The sequence below is a fragment of the Papio anubis genome, chromosome 14 (assembly GCF_008728515.1).
Source record: "Papio anubis isolate 15944 chromosome 14, Panubis1.0, whole genome shotgun sequence".
In the NCBI taxonomy this organism is placed as follows: domain Eukaryota; kingdom Metazoa; phylum Chordata; class Mammalia; order Primates; family Cercopithecidae; genus Papio; species Papio anubis.
Genome location: NC_044989.1, coordinates 31,715,161 through 31,743,036, shown reverse-complemented (window position 1 = coordinate 31,743,036; position 27,876 = coordinate 31,715,161). Strand labels below are relative to the sequence as shown.

General features: G+C 37.3%; 1 protein-coding gene across 3 annotated transcripts in view; it reads left to right on the top strand.

The window, feature by feature from the left end:
- Positions 1 to 27,876, top strand: part of MEMO1 (mediator of cell motility 1) — a 143,785-nt gene that overhangs the window by 96,210 nt on the left and 19,699 nt on the right. Inside the window, exon 7 of one of the 3 annotated variants that reach the window (XM_003908479.5) lies at positions 23,327 to 23,469. The exons of the other annotated variants lie outside the window; for them this stretch is intronic. Within the exon in view, the coding sequence (XP_003908528.2) occupies positions 23,327 to 23,469 (143 nt within the window). The remainder of the gene's footprint in view (positions 1 to 23,326; positions 23,470 to 27,876) is intronic. 3 annotated transcript variants of the gene reach the window in all.

Sequence of the window (27,876 nt, the reverse complement as noted above, 5' to 3'; positions counted from 1 at the left end):
GAGCATTGAGATGTGAAAAGAATTTTTGGTGATTAGATTCATAGAAACTGTGGTTAAGTAGTTGAGGGATTATTTGTATATAAGCCTGTGTCCCTTCCATGGTAGTTCCATAGTGTTTTCTCCCGGGAGCAGCTCTAGTCTTCAGTATATCTGCTATGCATTGCACAGTACCTGGTACACAAAAATATTTCCGTAATTGTTGAATGAATTAATAACTGTCTTGCCATTTTCAATACTTTAATTGTTTTTCCAAAAAGTGGATCAAATGTTCTTTTTAAAAAAGAAATTACATTTTTTTAATTTTCAAAAAATAAACTCTTGATCATCTTTGGCTACAAATATTCTTTTTTTAAACTGCTTTTCTTGTCATGAAGGTATTTTCCTGTGATTTTTTTACTTCAGTTTATTGGCTATACATAAGACTTTCTAGGCAAAGATGCTTGTAATACTTCAATCAATTCTTGACTATTTAACTTTTAAGCTTTTCCCCTATTTTTCACTATTATAAACCACATTATGTATTTTAAAAAAAATAGATGTCTAAGGTATTATTTAAATTTCTCCTTTTTTTTTTTTTTTTTTTTTTTTTTGAGATAGAGTCTTGCTCTGTCACCAGGCTGGAGTGCAGTGGCACGATCTTGGCTCACTGCAACCTCTGCCTCCTGGATTCAAGTGATTCTCCTGCCTCAGCCTCCCGAGTAGCTGGGATTACAGGCCCCTGCCACCATGCCCAGCTAATTTTTGTATTTTTAGTAGAGAAGGTGTTTCACCATGTTGGCCAAGATGGTCTCCATCTCTTGACCTCGTGATCTGCCCGCCTCGGCCTCCCAAAGTGCTGGGATTACAGGCATGAGCCACCGTGCCTGGCTGCATGTTTGTAATAGATTTAAAAATTATATTCATTAGAGCTTTTTAAAAAAATAGTAGTCTAAAGGAGAAAACATAAAATGACTCACAATCTCATTGCTCAGTTAACTCTGCTGACATAAAAAATATAGGTACATGGTTAGAAAATGTAAACAGAATCAAGAAGTACAAAATGAATGGTGGAAGACTCTGGTTCTACTCAGCTAGTGTTTACTGCCAGTAAAGGTTTTTATGCATACACTAACATATATTTTAGCATATGTAAGTTTGTGTATTATGTAAAATTTATACATACACATTTATGTTTGAGTTAAAACATATAAACGAGATCATATCTTACGCACTTTGTTCTTTTTTTGCATATATTAAAATTTTTTTTCTTATGATTACTTTTTCTTTTGTATGTCACCATATATTATCTTTAATATTGAAATGCGTAATAAATTTTGCTATTATAATTGCTTTTTTTTTTTGAGACAGAGTTTCACTCTTGTCCCCCAGGCTGGAGTGCAAATGGCGTGATCTTGGCTCACTGCAACCTCTGCCTCCTGGGTTCAGGTGATTCTCCTGCCTCAGCCTCCCCAGTGGCTGGGATTACAGGCATGTGCCACCATGCCCAGCTAATTTTTGTAATTTTTTTTTTCTTGAGGCAGAGTCTCGCTCCATTGCCCAGGCTAGAGTGCAGTGGCACAACCTCGGCCTGCTGCAACCTCCACCTCCCAGGTTCAAGCGATTCTTCTGCCTCAGCTTCCCAAGTAGCTGGGATTACAGGTGCCCACCACCACGCCCAGCTAATTTTTTTGTATTTTTAGTAGAGACAGGGTTTCACCATGTTGGCCAGGCTGGTCTTGAACTCCTGACCTCAAGTGATCCACCTGCCCTCGGCCTCCCAAAGTGCTAGGATTACAGGCATGACCCACCACTCCCAGCCTATAATTGCTTTTTATAATTGCTCTTGAGGGAGGTTCAATTAGGTTTCAGTTAGGATATATAGAAATCATCTGGAAAAAAATTAGTATCTTCTAAAATTAACAGCATTAGGCTGGGCGTGGTGGCTCATGAGACCTGTAATCTCAGCACTTTGGGAGGCTAAGGCAGGAGGATTTCTTGAACCCAGGAGTTCGAGACCAGCCTGGGCAACAAAATGAGTCCCCTTTCTCCAAAAAGTAAAAAAAATAACTGGACGAGGTGGCACACACCTGTGGTCCCAGCCTCTTGGGAGATTGAGGTGGGAGGATTACTTCAGCCTGGGAGGTCTAGTTATGTTCATCTGTTATGTTTATCCATATCGATTATATTTTTGAGTTCCCTAAGTGAGAATGCTACATTAGATGCTTTTATATGGCATTAAATACTACTCCTACCTAAGCAGTTTTTCCTGTTCTTAACATCTTGAATTAGTATAGTACATTTGTTACAATTGATGAACCAATATCAATACATTATTATGTTAACTAAAGTCCATAGTTTAATTAGGATTCACTCTTTGTGTTGGATACTCTTACGTTTTTTGCCAAATGCCTATTATGTCTCTGTTGTTATAATACCATACAGAATGGTTTCAGTGCCCTAAAAACCAGTGCTTCACCTATTCATCGCCTTCTTCTCCCCTCTCCCCGTGTGCCTAGTAACTACTGATCAGTTTACTGTCTCAATAGATTTGCATTTTCTTGAATGTCCTACAGTTGGGAATCATGCAGCATATAGCCTTTCAAATTGGGTTTCATTTAGCTATATATCTTCAAGATTCATCCATGTCTTTTTAGAGCTTGGTATCTTACTTCTCTTTATCACTGAACAGTATTTCATTTTATGGATGTACCATAGTTTGCTTATCCATTCCACCTCCTGAAGAACTGCTGCTATGTTGAATTAATATCTACCTTACTTATTACCCTTTTCTAATCATTGTCATTATTCTCCTTTTTTTTTCGTTTTTTTGTCTACCACTTTTTTTCCTGTCCTCTCTGGTTTTAATTGTGCATTTTATATGACTATAATTTTTTCCTCTCAGCATATCATTTATACATATATATGTTTATACCATTTTTATTACTGTCTTTTAGTTTTTGCCATGGAGTTTGCAGCATACATTTACAACAAATTTACAACTTTATTTTTTATTTTTTTGAGACAGGGTCTCACTCTGTTATTTAGGCTGGAGTGCAGTGGCGCACAATCTTGGCTTACTGCAACTTCCACCTCCTGGGCTGAAGGGATCCTCCCACCTCACCCTCTCGAGTAGCTGGGACTACAGACATGCACCATCATGCCTGGCTAATTTTAAAATTTTTTGTAGAGACAGGGTCTCACTATCTTGCCCAGGCTGGTCTTGAACTCCGGGGCTCAAGTGATCCTCCTGTCTTGTCCTCTCAAAGTACTGGGATTATAGGCAGGAGCCATTGCACCTGGCTGACAACTTTTAAATAACACTGTACTGCTTCATGGGTAGTAGAAGCATCATCTAAGAGTCTTCCTAATTTCTCCCTCCTGTCCCTTATGACACCACTGTCATTTGTTTCACTTATCCATAAGCTGTAATCATCAAATACATTGCTCCTTTTATTTATTTGAACAAATTATTTGTTAGATCAATTAAGAATAAGAAAAAAATGAAATAAAAGATTTTATTTTACCCTCATTTATTCTTTCTCTAATGTACTTGCTTGCTTTATGTAGATCCAATTTTCTGACCTATATCCTTGTTCTTCTCTGAAGGACTTCTTTTAACATTTCTTGCAAGGCAGATCTAATGTCTAAATTGACAAACTCCCTCCATTTTTGTTAGACTGACAAAAGCTTTATTTCTTCTTTAATTTTGAAAGAAATTTTTCCTGGATATAGAATTCTAAATTAGTGGGTTTTTTTCTTTCGCTGTCAGCACTTTATCACTTCTTGCATGGTTTCTGAAGAGAAATCGTACATAATTCTTATCATTTTTATCCATGTTTCTCTATAGGTAAAGTATTTTTGTCCTCTGGTTGCTTTCCAGATCTTTTGTTTGTCTTTGGTTTTTTGCAGTTTTAATGTAAATTGACACCTAAGTGTCAGTTTCTTGGTATTTATCCTTCTTGGAGTTCTCTGAGCTTCCTGGATTTGTGGTTTAGTATCTGTCATTAATTTTGGAAACTTCTCAGTAATTACTGTATTTCTTTTTCTCCTTCTGGTATTCACATTTTATGTGTGTTACAACTTTTATAAATTTTAGGATTAAAAAAATTTCTTTGAAGAATGTCTTTGGTATTTTGGTAGGGATTTCATTAAATATGTAAGTTATGTTGGGTAGTATGGACATTTAAACAGTATTAATTCTTCCAATCCCTGAACATGGGATATCTATCCAGTATTTTATGTCCTCTTCAATTCCTTTCATCAGTGTTTCAAAATTTTCCTCGTATATAGCTCTTTCACTTCTTTGGCTAAATTTATTCCTAGGTATTTTGTTTTGTTTTTGGTAGTTATTGTAGATGGGATTGCTTTCTTGATTTTTCAGTTTGATCGCTGTTTGTATGTAGAAATGCTACTGATTTTTCTATGTTGATTTTGTATCCTGCAACTTTACTGAATTTGTTTATCAGATCTTAGGGTTTTTTGGTGGAGACTTCAGGTTTTTCTAAATGTAAGACCATGTCATCTGCAAACAAGGATAATTTGATTTTTTCCTTTACATTTGGATGCCCTTTATTTCTTCTCTTGACTAATTGCTCTGGCTAGGTCTTCCAGTACTGTGTTGAATAGAAGTGGTGAAAGTGGGCATCCTTATCTTGTTCCAGAACTTAGTGGAAAGGCTTTCAGTTTTTCCCTGTTCATTGTGGTATTAGCTGTGGGTTTGTCATATGTGGTCTTTATCATGTTGAAGTATGTTCCTTCTACACCCAATTTGTTAAGAGACTTGTTAGATAAGGTCCAAGTCCTGCATTTCTTTCAGTTACCTTCCCCTGTTATTATACAGGTGCCCTGTTGATATAGTGGTAAGATGAGGAAGGGAGACACATTCTATAATTCTGTGATCAGTTGTCATTCTTTTGGTGAGCCTGTGCCACTGGTCTGTGATTTAACAAGTTCTTCTCAGATTTTCCCCCACTTCAGGTCAGACAAGAAGACTGGAGGGGCTGGATTTGGGTATTTTTTTTTTTTTTTTTTTTTTTTTTGAGACGGAGTCTCGCGCTGTCGCCCAGGCTGGAGTGCAGTGGCGCGATCTCGGCTCACTGCAAGCTCCGCCTCCCGGGTTCACGCCATTCTCCTGCCTCAGCCTCCTGAGTAGCTGGGACTACAGGCGCCCACCACCGCGCCCGGCTAATTTTTTGTATTTTTAGTAGAGACGGGGTTTCACTGTGGTCTCGATCTCCTGACCTTGTGATCCGCCCGCCTCGGCCTCCCAAAGTGCTGGGATTACAGGCGTGAGCCACCGCGCCCGGCCTGGATTTGGGTATTGCTTTTACTCCACGTTTGTGAAACTCTTGTAAGGCCCAATTTTGTTAGGCACTGGTAAAATAGTTTCTCTTGCAGTTAGGCATTTTTGTAAAGAGGACAGAATACTCAGTGAAGCAGATATTTGTTGGGGCCCTTGGAAGTAAAACTTTCATAAAGCCTTCTACAGCTTGATGCCTTGGCTCTCAGGAGTTTGTATCTCTCAGGATAGTCCACATTTAGTCTCCAGCAATTAGTTCATTACCCTTTAAGTATTCCTGCTAGCTCCAAGCGTGGTTTAAGATTCTCTGATTCTGTCTACACTTCCAGTTTTTGGGGCATTGGTTTGCTCTGTCACCTCAATTCTCAGATAGATCTGATAAGAGTTATTGGTTTTTAATTTAGTGTTTTTTTCTGTTAGGATAAGAGTAATACCTTCTAAAATCTTTACATGTTAGATCAGAAACTGGAAATCTCTTTCATTGTTTTTTTACTCTCACCATATGGAAGTCTGAAGTTTCCTGAAATCTTAACTAGCACCTGTTTATATCACTACCTGTTTTCATTCTTAAGAAAGATTCAGTGCATTCTGTAGACAGTCACTTTAAGCACTGTGTGGGTAGGACTGGAGTTAGGAAGAGAGGGTCAAGGGTCAAGAATGTTTAGGAAAAAAAGGTAGACATTTACAAATCTGAGCTTCTTTCATTTTCTTAAAGAAAACTCCTCTAAATGAATTATTGAATGGCCCAAGTACCATGTTAAAGGAATTATACCAGTTTATAGCTCTAATTTCACTATTTAAAATTTGCTATTTTGTGGTGGTTGTAAAAAGAATTTTTTTTACCATTTAACTGTACCTCCTTCTGAAGAATACACAGAATAAGAGACTGATGCCTGTCTTAAACACAGATTAAGAATAATGCATTTTATATGTGGGAGTAAATAAACAGGTTAATGAAACTCATTTTGGCTCCCAAATGGTAATTTTTCATCTTTTCTGTTTTACTAGTTGTACAAGTTGTGTGTGTGTGTGTGTGTGTGTGTGTGTGTGTGTGTGTGTGTGTGTGTGTAGACAGGGTCCTGCTCAGACTGGAGTGCAGTGGTGCGCTCTCAGCTCACCATAACCTCCACCTCCGGGCTCAAGAGATCTTCCTACCTCAGCATCCTAAATAGCTGGGAACACAGGTGCACACCACCACACCTGGCTAATTTCTATATTTTTTGTAGAGACGGGGTTTCGCCATGTTGCCCAGTCTGGTCTTGAACTCCTGGGCTCATAGTGATCTGCCTGCCTCAGCCTCCTAAAGTGCTGGGATTACAGATGTGAGCCATTGTCCCCAGACTTACTAGTTATGTTTTATAAAAATTGGGTTGTTTTTAAGATAACATTTACTGTCAACATTTTAAGATTTTTAAAATTTTAGTTAAACTGAATTTTTCAAATATAATAGATGTACCTAATGGTACTAATCTATGTTTAAGGATGAAGAATACAAAAATAAAGAAACACCTGTTTGTTTTCTCATCTTTTAGCCTGGTAGAAGAGATAAGAAATGTATATAAATGATTATAATATAATTCAAAATGTAGTAAGTATAATTAAAGAGTTACAGGAGCAGAGAGTAGGGATTTGGGAGGAAAGAGGTAGTAGTTGAGTTAGGGAAGCACAGAGAAGGCTTCATTAAGGGGGTGGCATTTGAATGGATTTTGAAGGTGCCTACAATTTTCATGGGATTGGGTGTAAGGTTTTCATGAGAAAGGGAGTTATGTACATACAAAGTATTTAGGAGTAGGATAGCCCAGGGCTTATTTATTTATTTATTTATTTATTTTCTTTCTTTTTTTTCCTTGAGACAAGAGCCTCGCTCTGTCACCCAGGCTGGAGTACAGTGGCCGGATCTCGACTCACTGCAAGCTCCGCCTCCCGGGTTCACGCCATTCTCCTGCCTCAGCCTCCCGAGTAGCTGGGACTACAGGCACCCGCCACCTCTCCCGGCTAGTTTTTTTGTGTTTTTGTAGTAGAGACGGGGTTTCGCCGTGTTAGCCAGAATGGTCTCGATCTCCTGACCTCATGGTCTGCCCGTCTCGGCCTCCCAAAGTGCTGGGATTACAGGCTTGAGCCACTGCGCCCAGCCTAGGGCTTATTTTTAATAGCAGGAAACTATTTGACTTAACTTGCAGGAGTTGTAAAAGGCTTGGGTAGTAACCGAGGTCTGTTTGTAGATGGTTTTTTTTGGTTTGCATAGTTAGGAAAAAAATTTTTATGCAGATATTTATAGTTAAATATTGGTCCTGCCATTCCCTATTATCTTACACCTTGTCTACCTTTTCACACATATGTAACACCATCCTGGGGCTGGAGGCATTTGAGTAGCTGACTTATAGAGATATAGTGTAAGAGGGGCAGGATTAGAGAATTGGAAAATAGATTAGAACCAGATTATGGAAGGAATTGAATGCCATTGTAAAATACTTGTATTTTATTCTATGCCTGGTACAGAGCTAATAAAATGTTCTTAGCAAGGGAGGGGGTGATGATTGGGACTGAATAAGAATAGCACTCCTAGGCCAGGCGCGGTGGCTCACGTCTGTAATCCTAGCACTTTGGGAGGCCATGGTGGGCAGATCACGAGGTCAGGAGTTCGAGAACATCCTGGCCAACATGGGGAAACCCTGTCTCTACTAAAGATACAGAAAATTAGGCGGGCTTGGTGGCACCCGCATGTAATCCAAGCTATCTGGGAAGCTGAGGCAGGAGAATCGCTTGAAGTTAGGAGGCAGAGGTTGCGGTGAGCCGAGATTGCGCCATGGCACTCCAGCCTGGGCGACAGGGCGAGACTCTCTCTCAAAAAAAAGAATAGCACTCCTTGATCAGGTGCGGTGGCTCACGCCAGTAATCCCAGCACTTTGGGAGGCTGAGGTGGGCAGATCACGAGGTCAGGAGTTCGAGACCAGTCTGGCCAACATAGTAAAATCCCATCTCTACTAAAGATACAAAAAATTAGCTGGGTGTGGGTGAGTGTCTGTATCCCAGCTACTCGGGAGGCTGAGGCGGGAGAATCGTGTGAATCTGGGAGGCAAAGGTTGCAGTGCCCGAGATTGCACCATTGCGCTCCAGCCCGGGTGACAGTGTGAGTGAGACTCCGTCTCAAAAAAAAAAAAAAAAAAAAAAAAGAATAGCTCTCCTTGAAGGTGTGATGGCAATATGAAAGGATGGATTGGAGTTGGAAGAAATAAATAGTGTAGTAAAAAAATCATGGGGGCTTCGAACCAAGGCAGTGGCAGGTGGGGTAACACACTGAGCAGATGTGGGAGATGTTTAAGGGTTAGAATCATGAGGATTCTACACATAATTCTATGCAGATAGAAATATTCCTATGTGAGAAAGTTGATATAAATTGAAGAGAATATGAAGTTCAAGGGCTCATGATATTGCCATTATCAGAAATGGTAAAGCCAGAAATGAGTGTAAGTTTAAGAGAATGTAGGGTATGGAAATGTTGACTTGTTTTTAAAAACATACAGGAGTTTCTCTATGATTCTGACAGCAAACTTGACCAGTTTCTAAGATTGTGTTGCTTCATAGTAGCTTCAAATGGTTGAGTTTTAAAAATAGAGTTTAGAATGGCTCTCTAGTACCTGAAGTATGCCCTTTCTTAGAAAACCTTTCTTATCATCATGCGTATTTAAATGGAAATTTTGAAAGATTTAAAAATTAATTTTGGGAATTTCATTGTTTTCATTTAACTGATCAAACAGTAAAGATTTATAATGACTTAAATGTTAATTTTAGTTAAGTCATTGACAGCTAGCTTACCCTTCTTCTTCCCCTATCCTCTACCTCTTTCCCCCGTTCTCTGCCTCTGATGTTTTCTGGATCTTTTTTTTTTCTTTATGGAGACAGGATTTCACTCTGTCACCCAGGCTGGAGTCCAGTGGCATGCTCACAGCTCACCGCAGCCTCCTTCTCCCAGGCTCAAGTGATCCTCCCACTTCAGCCTCCCAAATAGCTGGGACTGCAGGTGTGCACCCCCACCCCTGGCCAATTTTTTTATTTTTTGTAGAGATGGGGTTTTGCCATGTTGCCCAAGCTTTTCTTGAACTCCTGGGCTCAAGGAATCTGCCCACCTTGGCCTCCCAAAGTGCTGGGATTACAGGCATGAGCCACTGCACCCAGCCTGTTTTCTGTATCTCTGTAGTTTATTTTTTCTTACATGAATCGCAGTATTCTGCTTAAATTCTATATGCATGTGTCTTTGGTCTGAAAGTGAATTTGACCAAGAGAAAAAGATGAGAGAAGTTCTGCCTTATAGGACTCTTTAAAACTGCAGTTATGATTCTTTTATATCACTTTGCCTTTGACACCTGTTTGAAACTTTCATGACCACCCTCACATTTGGTGATTCTCTAGAGCAGGGGTCCCCAACTGGTCTGTGGCCTGTTAGGAACTGGACTGTGCAGCGGGAGGTGAATGGTGGGCCAGCAAGCATTGCCACCTGAGTTCTGCCTCCTGTGAGATCTGCAGCAGCATTAGATTGTCATAGGAGTGTGAACCCTACTGTGAACTGCACATGTGAGGGATCTAGGTTGTGTGCTCTAGAATCCAGTTACAGGTGTCTACTGCTCTGCCTTCTGTAGATGTGGGCTACATAGAAAGTACATAGTATTTCTGCCCAAGGAAGACTGCTTTAAGATTCAAAATCCAGGATTTTTACTGGGGACTGGTCATGTAGGCACTCTGCCTGTGTAGCTAGCCACAGCTACCAAAATTCCAGGCTCTCAAAAGTAAAGTGTTTACTGTATGTAATCACCTTGTTTACAAACAATCTCAGCAAGCTGATATAGCAGAATTCAGTGTCCCAAGTGGGTAAAACAGCCTTATCAGCATAAGGAATATTCTAAAAACCAAGTTCCCAGATGCCAACCAAGGACCAGTCTTAACACACAGGCCCTTCTAAAGACTGTAGCATCAGGCCTGCTATATTAACTTTCATGTAAAGCTCCTATGCCTCTTTCCCAGTTACAGGCTGGCATATTGCCATTCTGGATTTTTGACTCTCTGAAATGCCATCTTAACCTTTATTATAGCTTAGGTTTCACTGGATCTTAAGATTTTTACTTTCCTTTCTGATGTGGCCTCAATGAAGATCTTCAAATATTAGAAATAGAGAAAAGTAGATCTGCTTTTATATAGGTAGTCTTTAAGGAATGGAATGCCTCCTCTCTGGACGTAGAATAAAAATACGCCAGAGATTCTCTTCCTCTGCCCAGTTTAATGACAGTCACAAGAGCAGTGGCATTTTTCAAGTGTTTTCTTATTCTGTGACTTTTATATTTACAGTTATTTGTATATTTTTGCATATGTCTTACAGTTAATTTTTTTTATTTTTGGTTTTAGAGCATTTATGAGGTTTTTAGAGCAAGTGTAACTTTTCTTTATGTTTCTCAGTTTCTCCTTTTTCTGTATGTTGATTCCCTTCGAGTATTACCTTATCTCCTATCAGCAGGAGAGCATTTTTAAGACTCATAGAACATGGATGAGCTCTGGAATAATAGGAAATCATTCTTTGTTGGTGGTAATGGAATAGTTTCAGTTTCTATGACCATGAAAAGCATAAAGAGGAGGTAGCAAAAGACATTTGAGAGGAATAGAATATATTAGAGTACAGATTTTTTATATTTACCTACATAACTTTTTGTCATCCCCCCTGCCCTGTTTTTTTCTTTGAGTATTTTCAAACTGAAAAGGGAGAGGAGAATAAATCACAGTGGTATTACTATGACAACAGCCTTGGCACCTTAGGGATGAGGATCATGTCCCTTCTGACTGGCTAATTGTAGTTGTTGTTACAGTTAGTTTAATTCTCCTCACATCTTAAGAAATTGGGACTGCTTCTAGACTCATTAGGAAACTGGAAGAATTTGTATAGGAAGGAAGACTTGCATATTCATCAATGTCATACAGAGGAGAAACGTTCAAATTAATGGCAGGGGAAGATTAAGCAAATAAGTATTTGTATATTTCATAAATATGTAAATATTTGTATATTTAATAAATTTGTCAATATTTAAACATTTAAAATGTTAAGATTTTGATTATTTATATACCACAAATTAATAAACCACTTTAAATGATAATGTTTTCTTATTGCTTGTATTATTTTTATTAGAATTCATCTTTTTATGTTAGAATTAGAATTTAGAATTTTCATAGTCTGTTTTAGTAAGAGCATTGGTAATACAGTGTTTCTGTTTTTGTTTTAAAGTGAGTGGCTCCAGGAGTTTGAGGCTGCAGTGAGCTGTGATGGTATCAGTGCACTCCAGCCTGGGTGACAGAGCAAGATCCTGTGTCTTTAAAAAAAAAAAAAAGGGTTCTTGGATTTCAGTTATTTTATCTTGGATTGGTAAATTTCCTGCAGCATGGTTTAAGCTATAAGACAAAAAAAGAAGGGCTAAAAGGTTCCTCTATATTACTAAAGAATTAACAAGAACCTGGTGAGGTATTATTAACTCTGTTTTTTCTGTTTTTTTTTTCAGATGACAAAATTGAGACTTAGGATAGTAATATGCTCTAGGTAGCAACTTGTGAGTGGCAGGGGTGGATTTTCTTTTTATTTTTTCTGCAACAGCTTTATTGAGGTATGATTTACACACTAAAATTCACTCATATAAGAGTTCAACTCAATGATTTAACTTTTTTTTTTTGAGACAGTCTTGCTGTGTTGGCTAGGCTGGAGTGCAGTGGCATGATCTTGGTTCAGTGCAACCTCCACCTCCCGGGTTCAAACGATTCTCATGCCTCAGCCTCCTAAGTAGCTGGGATTACATGTACACACCCCCACGCATGGCTAATTTTTTTGTATTTTTAGTAGAGATGGGGTTTCACCATGTTGGCCAAACTGGTCCTGAAGTCCTGACCTCAGGCAGTCTGCCCACCTCAGCCTCCCAAAGTGTTGGGATTACAGGCGTGAGCCACTGCACTCAGCCAGAACATTTTCATCACCCAACCTGGTGTACATTTGAGGTCAGTCCTTGTTCCTACTCTCAGTCTCAGACAACCACTGATTTGCTTTCTGTTTCTAGATTTGCATTTTCTGGAAATTTCATATAAATGGAATTGTACAAAACATAGTCTGTTCTTTTTCACTTAGCATACTGTTTTTGAGATTTCATCCCTGTTGTCACATGTCTCAGTAGTTAATTCTCCTTTTTTTTTTTTTTTTTTGAGACAGCGTCTCACTCTGTCACTCAGGCTGGAGTGCAGTGGTGCGATCCTGGCTCACTGCAACTTCTGCCTCCCAGGTTCAAGTGATTCTCCTGCCTCAGCGTCCTGAGTAGGGATGATGAGTGTGCGCCACCACACCCAGCTAATTTTTGTATTTTTAGTAGAGACAGGGTTTCGCCATGTTGGTTAGGTTGGTCTTGAACTCCTGAGCTCAAAGTGATCTGCCCATCTCGGCTTCCCAGAGTGTTAAGGTTACAGGCGTGAGCCACCGTGCCCAGCTCATTCTTCTTTATTGCCAAATAATAATTATTCTGTTACATAAATATATACCACATTTTATCCATTTACCGGTTGATAAACTATTGAACCATTTCCAGTTTTTGGCTATTATGAATAATGTTATAAAAATTCTTATACACATCTTTATGTCAAAGGAAATTGTTGGGTCATATGATAAGCCTTTGTTTTAATTCTTTCAGAAACTACCAAAGTGTTTTCCAAAGTGACTGTACCATTTTATATTTTAGGAATAGTGCATGAGGCTTCCAGTTTCTTTACATCCTGGCCAGTATCTGTTATCGTCAGTATTTTTGATTATAGCCATTCTGATAGACATTTAGTGTAATCTCATTGTGCTGTTAATTTGCATCTCCTTAATGGCTAATGTTGTTGAGCAACTTTTTTTTATTATTATACTTTAAATTCTGGGATACAAGTGCAGAATGTGCAGGTTTGTTACATAGTTATACACGTGGCATGGTGGTTTCCTGCACCCATCAGCCCGTCATCTCCGTTAGATATCTCTTCTAATGCTATTCTTCCCCTAGCCCCCCACTCCCCGACAGGCCCCAGTGTGTGATGTTTCCTTCCCTGCATCCATGTGTTATCATTGTTAAAGTCCCACTTAATGAGTGAGAACATGCAGTGTTTAGTTTTCTATTCATGTGTTAGTTTGCTGAGAATGATGATTTCCAGCTTCATCCATGTCCCTGCAAAGGACATGAACTCATCCTTCTTTATTTCTGCATAGTATTCCATGGTGCATATGTGCCACATTTTCTTAATCCAGTCTATCATTGATGGACATTTGGGTTGGTTCCAAGTCTTTGCTGTTGTGAGCAGTGCTGCAGTAAACATACGTGTACATGTGTCTTTATGATAGAATGATTTATAATCCTTTGGGTATATACCCAGTAATGGGATTGCTGAGTCAAATGGTACTTCTAGTTCAAGATCCGTGAGGAATCGCCACACTGTCTTCCACAGTGGTTGAACTAATTTATATTCCCACCAACAGTGTAAAAGCGTTCCTGTTTCTCCACATCCTCTCCAGCGTCTGTTGTTTGTTGACTTTTTAATGATCACCATTCTAACTGGTGTGAGATGGTATCTCATTGTGGTTTTGATTTGCACTTCTCTAATGACCAATGATGATGAGTTTTTTTTTCATGTATTTCTTGTCCACATAAATGGCTTCTTTTAAAGAAGTGTCTGTTCATATCCTTAGCCCACTTTTTGATGTGGTTGTTTGTTTTTTTCTTGTAAATTTGTTTAAGTTCTTTGTAGATTCTGGGTATTAGCCCTTTGTCAGATGGATAGATTGCAAAATTTTCTCCCATTCTGCAGGTTGCCTGTTCACTCTGATGATAGTTTCTTTTGTCATGCAGAAGCTCTTTAGTTTAATTAAAGATCCCATTTGTCAATTTTGGCTTTTGTTGCCATTGCTTTTGGCATTTTAGTCATGAAGTCTTTGCCCATGCCTACGTCCTGAATGGTATAGCCTAGGTTTTCTTCTAGGGTTTTTATGGTTTTAGGTCTTACATTAAAATTTTTAATCCATTTGAGTTAATTTTTGTATGAGGTGTAAGGAAGGGGTCCAGTTTCAGTTTTCTGCATATAGCTAGCTGGTTTTCCCAACACCATTTATTAAATAGGGAATCCTTTCCCCATTGCTTGTTTTTGTCAGGTTTGTGAAAGAACAGATGGTTGTAGATGTGTGGCATTATTTCTGAGGCCTCTGTTCTGTTCCATTGGTCTATGTCTCTGTTTTGGTACCAGTACCATGCTGTTTTGGTTACTGTAGCCTTGTTGTATAGTTTGAAGTCAGCTAGCATGATGTTTCTAGTTTTGTTCTTTTTACGTAGGATTGTCTTAGCTATATGGGCTTTTCTTTGGTTCCACATGAAATTTAATTTTTTTTTTTCTAATTCTGTGAAGAAAGTCAATGATAGCTTGATGGGAATAGCATTGAATCTATAAATTACTTTGGGCGATAGGCTATTTTCACAGTATTGATTCTTCCTATCCTTGAGCATGGGATGTTTTTCCATTTATTTGTGTCTTCTCTTATTCCCTTGTCTCTAATAAAACAGACTTTAAACCAACAAAGATCAAAAAAGACAAAGAAGGCCATTACATAATGGCAAAGGGATCAATGCAACACGAAGAGCTAACTTTCCTAAATATATATGCACCCAATACAGGAGCACCCAGATTCATAAAGCAAGTTCTTAGAGACCTACGAAGAGACTTAGACTCTCACGCAATAATAGCCAGAGACTTATCACCCCACTATCAATATTAGATCAATGAGATAGAAAATTAACAAGGATATTCAGGACTTGAACTCAGCTCTGGACCAAGCAGACCTAATAGACATCTGGGGAACTGTCTACCCCAAATCAACAGAATATACATTCTTCTCAGCACCTATTGCACTTATTCTAGAATTGACCACATAATTGGAAGTAAAACACTCCCCAGCAAATGCAAAACAACATAAATCATAACAAACCGTCTGTCAGATCACAGTGCAATCAAATTAGAACTCAGGATTAAGAAACTCAAAACCACACAACTACATGGAAACTGAACAACCCGCTCCTGAATGACTGCTGAGTAAATAACGAAATTAAGGCAGAAATAAAGAAGTTCTTTGAAACCAATGAGAACAAAGTCACAACGTACTAGAATCTCTGGGACACAGCTAAAGTAGTGTTTAGAGAGAAATTTATAGCACTAAAAGCCCACAGGAGAAAGAGGGAAAGATCTAAAATTGACACCCTAACCTCACAATTAAACGAACTAGAGAAGCAAGAGCAAACAAATTCAAAAGCTAGCAGAAGACAAGAAATAACTAAGATCAGAGCAGAACTGGAGGAGATAGAGACACGAAAAACCCTTCAAAAAAATAGTGAATCCAGGAGCTGTTTTTTTCAAATGATTAACAAAATAGACCGCTAGCCAGACTAATAAGAAAAGAGAGAAGAATCAAAGAGACACAATAAAAAGGGATAAAGGGGATATCACTCACTGATCCCACAGAAATACAAACTACCACAGAGAATACTATAAACACCTCTATGCAAATAAACTAGAAAATTTAGAAGAAATGGATAAATTCCTGGACACATACACCGCCCCAAGACTAAACCAGAAACAAGTCAAATCCCTGAAAAGACCAATAACAAGTTCTGAAATTGAGGGAGTAATTAATAGCCTACCAACCAAAAAGCCCAGTACCAGATGGATTCACAGCTGAGTTCTACTAGAGGTACAAAGAGGAGCTGGTACCTTTCCTTCTGAAACTTTTCCAAACAATGCAAAAAGAGGTGCTCCTCCCTAACTCATTTTATGAGGCCAGCATCATCCTGATACCAAAACCTGGCAGAGACACAACAAAAAAAGAAAAATTTCGGCCAATATCCCTGCTGAACTTCGATGCAAAAATCTGCAATAAAATACTGGCAAACCAAATCCAGTGGCACATCAAAAAGCTCATCCATCAAGATCAAGTGGGCTTCATCCCTGGGATGCAAGCCTGGTTCAACATATGCAGATTGATAAATGTAATCCATCATATAAACAGAAACAATGACCAAAACCATATGATTGTCTCAATAGATGCAGAAAAGGCCTTCGATAAAATTCAACACCCCTTCATTCTAAAATCTCTCAATAAACTAAGTATTGATGGAATGTATCTCACAATATTAAGAGCTATTTATGACAGACCCACAGCCAGTATCATACTGAATGGGCAAAAGCTGGAAGCATTCCCTTTGAAAACTGGCACAAGACAGGTATGCCCCCTCTCACCACTCCTGTTCAACATAGTATTCGAAGTTCTGTCCCGTGCAGTCAGGCAAGAGAAAGAAAGAAAATATATTCAAATAGGAAGAGAGGAAGTCAGATTGTCTCTGCAGATGACATGAATGTATATTTAGAAAACCCCATCATCTCAGCCCCAAATCTCCTTAGGCTGATAAGCAACTTCAGCAAAGTCTCAGGATACAAAATCAGTGTGCAAAAATCACAAGCATCTACCAATAGTAGACAGCGAGCCAAATCATGAGTGAACTCCCATTCACAGTCGCTACAAAGAGAATAAAATACTTAGGAGTCCAACTTAGAAGGGATGTGAAGGACCTCTTCAAGGAGAACTACAAACCATTGAGCAACTTTTTATGTGCTTATTATCCATTTGTGTATCTTCTTTTGTGAAATATCTATTCATACTTTTTTTTATCCTTTATTGTTCTTTTAATATCTTCTTAAATTTTCTCCTGAGACTGGTGAGCAGAGGGACCCAGAGCAAGGGAACTTAGAGGAAAGTAAAGAAGGCAGTAATTAGGAAGGAGGAGGTCAGGAGGAGGAAGAAAGCATTTTTTTTTTCCACTTTTTTTTTTTTTTTAATTATACTTTAAGTTCTAGGGTACATGTGCACAATGTGCAGGTTTGTTGCATATGTATACATGTGCCATGTTGGTGTGCTACACCCATTAACTCATCATTTACATTAGGTATATCTCCTAATGCTATCCCTCACGGCTACCACCTCCCCACAATAGGACCCTGTGTGTGATGCTCCCCTTCCTGTGTCCAAGTGATCTCATTGTTCAATTCCCACCTATGAGTGAGAACATGCGGTAGTTGGTTTTCTGTTCTTGCAATAGTTTGCTGAGAATGATGGTTTCCAACTACATCCATGTCCCTACAAAGGACACGAACTCATCCTTTTTTATGGCTGCATAGTATTCCATGGTGTATATGTGCCACATTTTCTTAATCCAGTCTGTCACTGATGGACATCTGGGTTGATTCCAAGTCTTTGCTATTGTGAATAGTGCCGCAATAAACATATGTGTACATGTGTCTTTATAGCAGCATGAATTATAATCCTTTGGGTATATCCCCAGTAATGGGATGGCTGGGTCATGGTATTTCTAGTTCTAGGTCCTTGAGGAATCGCCACACTGTTTTCCACAATGGTTGAACTAGTTAGTCCCACCAACAGTGTAAAAGTGTTCCTATTTCTCCACATCCTCTCCAGCACCTGTTGTTTCCTGATTTTTTAAAGATTGCCATTCTAACTGGTGTTAGATGGTATCTCATTGTGGTTTTGATTTGCCTTTCTCTGATGGCGAGTGATGATGAGCATTTTTTCATGTGTCTGTTGGCTGTATGAATGTCTTCTTTTGAGAAGTGTCTATTCATATCCTTTGCCCACTTTTTGATGGGTTTTTTTTTTTCTTGTAAATTTGATTGAGTTCTTTATAGGTTCTGGATATTAGCCCTTGGTCAGATGAGTAGATTGCAAAAATTTTCTCCCATTCTGTAGGTTGCCTGTTCACTCTGATGGTAGTTTCTTTTGCTGTGCAGAAGCTCTTTAGTTTAATTAGATCCCATTTGTCAATTTTGGCTTTTGTTGCTGTTGCTTTTGGTGTTTTAGACATGAAGTCCTTGCCCATGCCTATGTCCTGAGTGGTATTCCTTAGGTTTTCTTCTAGGGTTTTTATGGTATTAGGTCTAACATTTAAGTCTCTAATCCATCTTGAATGAATTTTCGTATAAGGAGTAAGGAAGGCATCCAGTTTCAGCTTTCTATTTATGGCTAGCCAATTTTCCCAGCACCATTTATTAAATAGGGAATCCTTTCCCCATTTCTTGTTTTTCTCAGGTTTGTCAAAGATCAGACGGCTGTAGATGTATGGTATTATTTCTGAGGGCTCTGTTCTGTTCCATTGATCTATATCTCTGTTTTGGTACCAGTACCATGCCGTTTTGGTTACTGTAGCCTTGTAGTGTAGTTTGAAGTCAGGTAGCGTGATGCCTCCAGCTTTGTTCTTTTGGCTTAGGATTGTCTTGGCAATGCGGGGTCTTTTTTGGTTCCATATGTACTTTAAAGCAGTTTTTTCCAATTCTGTGAAGAAAGTCATTGGTAGCTTAATGGGGATTGCATTGAATCTATAAATTACCTTGGGCAGTATGGCTATTTTCACGATATTGATTCTTCCTATCCATGAGCATGGTATGTTCTTCCATTTGTTTGTGTCCTCTTTTATTTCACTGAGCAGTGGTTTGTAGTTCTTCTTGAAGAGGTCCTTTACATCCCTTGTAAGTTGGATTCCTAGGTATTTTATTCTCTTTGTAGTCATCGTGAATGGGAGTTCACTCATGATTTGGCTCTCTGTTTGTCTGTTATTGGTGTAACACAATAACAATGCTTGTGTTTTTTGCACATTGATTTTGTATCCTGAGACTTTGCTGAAGTTGCTTATCAGCTTAAGGAGATTTTGGGCTGAGACAATGGGGTTTTCTAAATATACTATCATGTCATCTGCATATTCATACATTTTTACCCAATTTTTATTTTGGTAATTCATTGTTTTATTGAGTTATAAGAGAATTTATGGAGACAAATTCTTTATGAGATATATGATTTGCAAATATTTTCTCTCATTGTATGACTTGACTTTTCATTTTCTTAATGAAGAGCAGAAGTTTTTCATTTTGTTAAATTCAGTTATCAACTTTTTTTCTTGTATAGATTCTGTTTCTGGTATCAAATTTAAGAAAACTTTGCCTCCTCCAAGGTCATAGAAATTTTCTCCTTTGTTTTCTTCTTGAACAAGAGTCAGCAAATTACAGCCTGTGAACCCCATCTGGCCCACAGCCTACTTTTGTAAATAAAGTTTTATTTAAACATAGCCATACTTCTGTATTTACATATTGTCTATGCCTGCTTTCTCTCTACCTGAACTTTTGCGCAGTTTTATTTTGGTGTATGGATATGCAGTTGTCCTAGTACCGTTTGTTAAAAAACTCTCCTATATGTTAGAAGTTACTTGCTTCTGGCTGCTTTCAATATTTTCTTGTTGTGTCTTGTTTTCAGCTGTTTGATTATGATGTATCTGGGTGAGGATCTCTTTGTGCTTATCATACTTTGGATTTGTTGAATTCCTTAGATCTGTAGGTTAATGTTTTTTCATGAAATGTGGAACGTTTTCAGCAGTTACTTCTAATATTTTTGCTGTTCCCTTTCTGGAGCTCCGATTATGTACGTGCTGATATGCTTGATGTTGTTTACAAATCTCCAATGCTCTGTTCTTTTTCTCTGTTCTGATTGGTTTTTTTTGTAATTTCACAGACTGTTTCCTATTTAATATCAAATCTGCTCTTCAGACCATCTAGTGAACTCATTTGAATTTCTCATTTCAGTTACTATTCAGCTCTAAAATTTCCACTTGGTTCTTTTTAATAGTTTGCATTTATTTCTTTGTTGATATTCCCTATTTTAGTTATATCATCATAACTTTGAGCATGGCTTCCTGTAATTCTTTGAATAATATTTATAACTCTTTTGAAGGTTTTGTCTGCTAAATCCAATATCTGCTCTTACTCGGATACAACTTCTGCTGGCTGCTTATTTTCCCCCCCGAATACGGGTCATAGTTGGCTGTTTCTTTCCATGACTTATAATTTTTTTTGGAACTGGACATTTTGTGTAGTATGTTATAGTAACTTTGGATTCGGTTTTTATTCATTTTTTTCCCTTGCAGGTTGTATTTATTTATTTATTTAGTAACTTTCATGGACTTCAACTGCAGAATCTGTGTCTCCCACTATGTGTGGTTACTTATGTGTCTCCCCAGCTTTTAAAACTTTTTAATTTGTAATTTTAAGCTTGGCTTTGTAGGGTTCCCACCTGCAATTCCTGAATTTAGTGCTTAGCTAATTATTGGTTGAAGGCTATACCTAAACACCTTGAGCCAGAAAGGCTTTCACCTTCTGCTGGGAGATTGTATGGAGGCTGTGAAGGGAGGATCACTTGGGCTCAGAGATTGAAGCTAACCTGGGCAACATAGTGAGACCCTGTTTCTGATTAAAAGAAAAAATCAACTAAGTATAGTCTGTTTTCATGTTTGTTTTTTTTACTTTTTATTATGTTGTCTTAGACCTAAGACCCTGTGCATGTACCCCAATTTTCTGTTAGCCAGGCGTGTGTGGAGAGCTAGGTCTCTCAGGTTTCCAGCTTCCCCCATGCATATGCTGCCGGTCTCTCAGTTAGACTGCATTTTGTGTGGAGCTTAGGACTTTATGGGACTCCCGTGTACATGTGTGCAGGCTCCTAGTCAGCCAGTGTTGTGTGGAGGGCATAGGCTCTCTCTTTAGGATGTGTGGAAAATTTATCAAGTCTCTCTATGGCTTTGCCATTTCCAGTGTCTTTCTATTAAGTTTCTAGCTAGTCCTCAGGTTTCTGGCTCACCTCAACAACAGCAATCTCGGACTAAGCAATCTGCAGGCTTTTCTGTTTCCTGCTGAGTGTGGGTTTTCCACTCTCTGCTCCAAGTCAAAGTCATCCCCTTTTTGCAATGAATGTGCGGGTTCCTTGATGGAACTTATACTTCAGTGGAGCTAGGGTAGGGGATGGAGGTAGCTCCTGGTAAGATGCCAGATTTCCACCGTAGTTACCAGGAAGTTCTGTAGTTTTTCATTAACGTGCTCTTCTCATTTTTTGTTGTTGTTGTTGTTTTACCTTTGGTTGATTTCCATAGCACAAAGATGGTTGCTTTTGACACTTTTATCCAGTTTTATAATTGCTTTTTGGGGGTGAGATTTTGTATTCTTTCACTGGAAGTTCAACTTCAGAACTTGGATTTTAAATCCTAGTAGTATTACTTTTCAAAGCTAAATGCTCTTTTTTCTAATTCGTGCTTATTTGTCTGTAGAGATAGAGAACAAGTAATTTTTTAAAAAGACAGATGACAGAGGGGTGAGCCCCAATTCAAGTCCTAGGTTTCAACAGAGAACAGAGTTTTATACCTCCTTATAGATAGATTTGCAAGCTCAAACTGAGGTTAATTGAAGGGATTAATGGCTCTTGTGGAGAGTAGACGTGTTGTTTATTCAGAGTGAGCCAACTATTGTGAGCCACTTTCCTATAGTGTTCTTCACTTCATAACAATTTTATGAAGTAAGTATTGCAATTATGATTCCGTATTTTACAGATACGGAAATATATTTACAATTAGGGAACTTATCTATGCTCTGAACATTTGTATGTGGTGGGGATAGCACTTGAACCCATTTCTTCTGGTTTCGCCTTGTTCTTTATACTCCGTATAACTACTTTCCAATCATATCATAATTACTCACACTTTGATGATCTTAATGTATTTTTTTATGTAGGTAGTAGTTGAGGTTAGAATAATTAATTCTTTTCTTTCAATTGACAATTAGTCTTAACTAATTGAAGAGCCGGATTCAGTCAGGCAGTTATTTAGCAAACTGGTAACAGTTAGAGAAAGAGATCCTGTGGCAGCTTCCTCTGCCAGCTTCCTTTTTTTCTCTTACTCCATAGATGCAGATTCTGCCCAAGAAGCCCCTGCATTGCAGAGGGACTGGAGATCTGTATGATCTGTTTATTTCGCAATTGACAGGGTAAGGGGGCCTTACGGGGGAGGTGCTTTAGCTTTATGCAGCTGGGCTAACATTTATTTGGGGATTATTTAAACTTAGTATTTTTAAAAACTTTGATGAATTTTGTTTGTCCTGCATCAGTTAAGTGCCAGATTATCATATTAAAAAGCATTTATTATAATGGTGATTTTTTAAAAAAGGTCCTGTTAACAACAAATCAGACAAACATGGTTCATGCTTCTAAAATACCAAATCTGGGATCATTTAGAATATAAATAATATTGAATATATATAAGTAAAATTTCATGACAATAACATTTTTAAAAAATGGTTTTGAATGAACATCTGTTTCTATAGCTCATCATATTCTTTATTAATCTACTTTGTTTCTTTTCCATAAATCTGTCAATCTGTAGAGTGAAAAAGGGACTTGTGGATATGCCATAAACATTGTGGGTGGCTGTGGTGTCTTTTTCTGCTGCTAGAAATTAATACTTACTTCCTTTAATTCTTTGTCTACCCTAGATGCCAATGAAATTTGAGTCGTATCTTCCGACTGTCTTGTATCTGATCATTAGGATAAGTGTAAAAATGCAGTTGATAAATCTTACGGGAGCCAAGATTAAGTTTTGTAGGTCTCACTTGGCAGGTTTATAGAGCAAGTGCCAGAAATGATGGTTTTTATAATAGGATAGATTAAAATAGGCGAGGAAGAGTTTAATGTTCTTTTATAATCACAGAAAGATTTGGCAGATGACTGTAGCCTTGATGAGTACGTGAAAAGAATTGAGTTGGTGCTGTTCTGATGGGCTTGTTTTTATTTTTCGAGATGTTATTATACCTGGTAGTAAAATAGCTTTGTTTACCTAAAGAAGTAATATATTTCTGTAGTTTAAATGGATATTTTTAGTATTCTGTATGACTCATATTTTTAATCGTACCCTCGTACCCTTTAAACATTTAATTTATGGATTTTAAGAATTCAACAATAATATTATGTATGTTGTCCTTACCACTATTAATACATATTCCACTTTCTAATGCCAACACATTTGGAGAACTACTTTCATTCTTAAGCATCTTAAATGACCTTTTTTTTTTTTTTTTTCTGTTTTCTTTAAGCCATAAGGATGAGTTTACCATTATTCCTGTACTGGTTGGAGCTCTGAGTGAGTCAAAAGAACAGGAATTCGGAAAACTCTTCAGTAAATATCTAGCGGATCCTAGTAATCTCTTTGTGGTTTCTTCTGATTTCTGCCACTGGGGTAAGTTCTAGATTTTAACATATCATGGTAGATGTTATATACTTCTGGTTAAAGGTATCTTTTCATTCTAAGCTCTGATTTTCAATTTTTTATCACTTTCCTTGGAAAGTTTTACTTCTGGCAGCAATGTTTAAAAGTGAACAAAAAATCTTTTGATCCTTTAAAAAGGATCAGATTACAATAGTGGATTATGGGTACATTTCCAAAGGCGACTGGTATAATTGGATTCACACTGTGAAGGCATCCTTGCTTAGATACTTATGTAGTGGGAGTTAAGATCTTTTAACCTCATTTCCAAGTAGGTATGTATGGTAGATTCTTTGAAGTTAGTTTTGGTGGATAAATCCAGTGTTCTTTAGGATATAGAAGAGCACTGTGTGCTGTGCCAGTCCTTTTCCACATTTCCTTTTTTGTAATTAGTCTTTTTTTTTCTTTTCTTTTTTCCCCTTTTGGTGCTTAGTTTTTGCCCACAATTGCCATCAGTTTAAAGCTACCCTCCAGAGATTATAACATACTGGCTATTAGCACTGTGGTCTTCATTGGTAATGCTTTATGAGGGTAAGGACTCTTGAGTGATGTTTTGATTATTGTAAGAGTAAGAATGCTTCACAGTGAATACACCATAAGACAAGTGAGCTGTTTGTGGATTCCTCTTTTAGTAAACGTTGCTTTTACAGTCTTTGGATGCAGTTTGCTTTCCTTTATCCATTACTGTCCCAGAATATTTCTAAGTTTTGTTCCTTTTAGGACATCTCTTTGACCTATTAATTTATTGGTTTAAGATGCCAATATCTGTTCATTTGTCAGTTATTTCTTTGATTATAAGGAAACCTAAAATGTAAGACCATAATTTTTAAGATACAATGCTAGAATAGCCAGGAGAACATCCTCAGTGAAACATAGGGAGCCATGGCATTTTATATGTCTTACCCATTGATTGCCAGAATTAATTCAACATTTATCTGGCCTGGTTGGGCTGGTGTCTTTCTCTTGCTTCTATCTCCGAATGGCCTTTTCAAAGTTGAGATCTCAGTTCAAGAGAACTATCTTTCATAATGGTACAGATTATTATTTTGCATAAAGTACTTATCCTCAACTGGGAGTGATTTTACTGTGAGGGGCATTTGAAAATTCCTGAAGACAGTTTTGATCACCACAACTGGGATATGGTTTGGAGGTGGCAATACTATTGGTATCTAATGAGTAGAGTCCAGGGTAGCTGCTAAATAAACATCCTACAATGGCACAGGATGGCTCCCACATCAGAGAATTACCAGGCCCAAAATGTCAGCAGTGCTGAGGTTGGAAACCCAGATTTTTAGGATATGCAGGTAGTTGTGCTTCCTTTTCAACCCCCTAGAGAAGCTCTCAGGGGTCTTCTTCTTTTTTTAAATCTGTTTTTAATATTCAAGGTTCTTTATTTACTGATTTTATTGGTTAGCTGGTTTGCTACCTTTGGCAGAAGTTACATTTTATGGATATAAGTATGCTGCTTAGATCTGAAGGCTTGGTAGATGCTTAAAAGGAGTTCCTTTCTGTGGAATTTTGGAATTTAATAAGTGATCTTGAAAACTTAAGTATCATTACTGCAAAACAGGATATTTTCCTTAATATTGTGAATTTGTGTTGGTAACAAAGCATGGCTTTATGTTTTGAAAATTAAAATTCTTGAAGCAAGTGTCCCACCCCTCCTTCATTTTTAAGGCTCTTATTAATCACTTGATTTAAATAATTAGTTCCCTTGATATTATTTTTCAGAACTTGGGCTTTCTCTCTGAGTTGGCAACCTGTGCAATCATAACATAAATTCATGTAAAACGTCAGTAAACATTTCCGTATTGCTCTTTTCTGTGGAATCATCCTTTTTACCTCATTAATAAAGAATTCTAAAGTAAGCAAAGCCTAGTCCACTGCTATATGTAACTACAATGGCTGAGAGAGAAAAATAAATTTGTTTTACCTTCTACCTAGATTCTTAGAAAATTATTGAGGTTGTTTTGTCTCCTGATTTCTTGGAGATTTTGGTATCTAAATTGTAAGATAGGCTTTCCAGGTGATAGTTACAAAAAAGAGCTCAAAAAAATTTAAAGACTCATAAATAATAGTTGTAAGAATTATCTAGAGACTAAAACATTTTTTATGTTTATGTTTGGTGTTTAATAGAACTTTTCAAGAGTTTATTTTTTAGTATCACCATCATTAATAATACTCATTAAATGTTTTCTTTGTGTTTATGGAAAGCACTGTGCTACTTCTTACTGAGAAATATGTTGGGGTTCTGGAGATAAGTGAAAGGTGTAACATAGATAATATTCCAAAATTGATAGTCTTTTCACTACCACAGTAATTCTTGTAAAGTAAGATACATTTTCCTCTTTTGCATGCCTACTGAAGTAATATGAATTATTGACCAGTTATGGGTTAAGCTATCTTAAGAATTAAGTTTCATGTTTCTCACATTCATACTGTAGTGGCGACGGGTATCTTTCCTAAATTAGTAAGCCTGCCATAGTATCATCTCAAAAATTCAGCTTTTTCTCATGAAGATAATACTTAATGGTTTTTCTTTTTAAAGAGGTACTATACAGGTTGATTTTTATTATATAGAAGCAATCATAACACTGACTTCTAAATAATTTCATAGGAGGGATTCAGTTCCTCATGCATGCAGAGGTCTTAAACGGTTCATTGAGTTACCTCTTAACACACTCTATAAATACCTGAATTTTTTTGGAAAAAAAATTTATTATAGTACACTTGAAAAATTACTCAGCTACACACAGTGGAAGTTTCTTTGTTTTGATTATTAGATTACTGGCAGTGACTACATTGTTCATTTTTAGTCAGTGGTTCTCTTTATAGTGTGCCTACCTGTTGCAGAAAGTAAAGTGAAAACCTTGGTGATAGAGACATTTCAGATTATTACGTGTAAATTGGAAGATTTTTCTTGTTGACCTTATTTGTTAGCCAATGTTCTTTATAAAAATGATCTATTTTCTTAAATGTATTTTACTTTAAAGATGTTCATCTTTCAGATGCCTTGTAGCTTTTATTTAGACTTGAAAAGAGACATTAGAGAGATAAAGGTAGACATACTGAAGTACTCTCAAGTTTTCTTTCTAGTTGAGGTAAGTCAAGGGAGAGACAGGAACCTAGATTCCATTATCCCCCTTCTTTCAGTCCCCTCATTTGAGTTCCCCAAAAAGAAATCCTGCATTTCAGTTCCTGCCTTTTATCACATCACCAGTCTTGTACATATAGAAATGCCAGATTATATTGCTCAGGCAACACTTAAAATAGTTTCACCTCATTTCATCCTTTGTGTTACTAGCAGGAAGTAGATTAAGTGAAAAGACATTTGCCACTAGTCTGTATACTTTACCGTGGTTAAATAAATTGTTCCAATACTTTTTGTGCTTTTCAAGTTCTATATCCTATAGGATGGCTCCGTATGAGAGAATTTTGTCTGGACCTATTTTAATTTTTCAATTAGTAGAATTTTCTTCTCAAGTTTCAGTTTTGGCCTTCTTCATGTATATGATTGATATTTGTGTTTCCATGACCTTCCTGAAATTTATATTTCTAAATTTAGATTGTTGGCAGCTTTCATTAACATAATTTTCACTTCTAAGAAGTTTCTAAATGAAATTGGATTTAGCAAAAATTGATTTTTCAAAAGTGCAGTCATGAACTGGATATGGTAGTTTGTGCCTATAGTCCCAGCTATGTGGGAGGTGAGGCAGGAGGATTACTTGAATCCAGCCTGGAGAACAAGTAAGACCTCATTTCTAACAAAAAAAGAAACAAAAAGTAAAAGTGGACTCATACTTTATTTGATTTACCTTTTATGGTGGTTTTGCAAATCAGTTTAGATAAGTTTACTTGGTGAATGTTTATGACATTATATTCTTCTTTAAATGTGAGTTTACTATAGTCTTTTCAGCAATTTTGAATTTTTATGCATAAATTTATATTTGTTTTGGTTTACATTACTAGCTTTTTAAAATACGTACCACTTATTAAAAGTGGCATTCCCCTAAATATTTATGAAATTTATAACATTCAGATTTCTTCTTTATTGCATATTAACGTGATTATTCATGCATACTCTTCCTTTCTGTTAGTCTCTTGGGTATAAGGCTATTGCTGTTTTCTAAATAATTAAATTGGTTTGAGTGTAAGTTAGCTAATTCTTAAAATATACCTTAACCAAGCCATCATATTTGTCTTCTCAAATATTTGTACATACAGATTTTACAGATTTAGTTTTTGACTTTTTGCAGATTTGAGATAAGGCTAATACTTATACATTATAACTAGGACTTCAGAATGAAAACATGATAGTATTTAGCTTTTAAAAGTGATTACCTTAATGATGCTACTTAGAGAATATTTCTTTTATGAAAT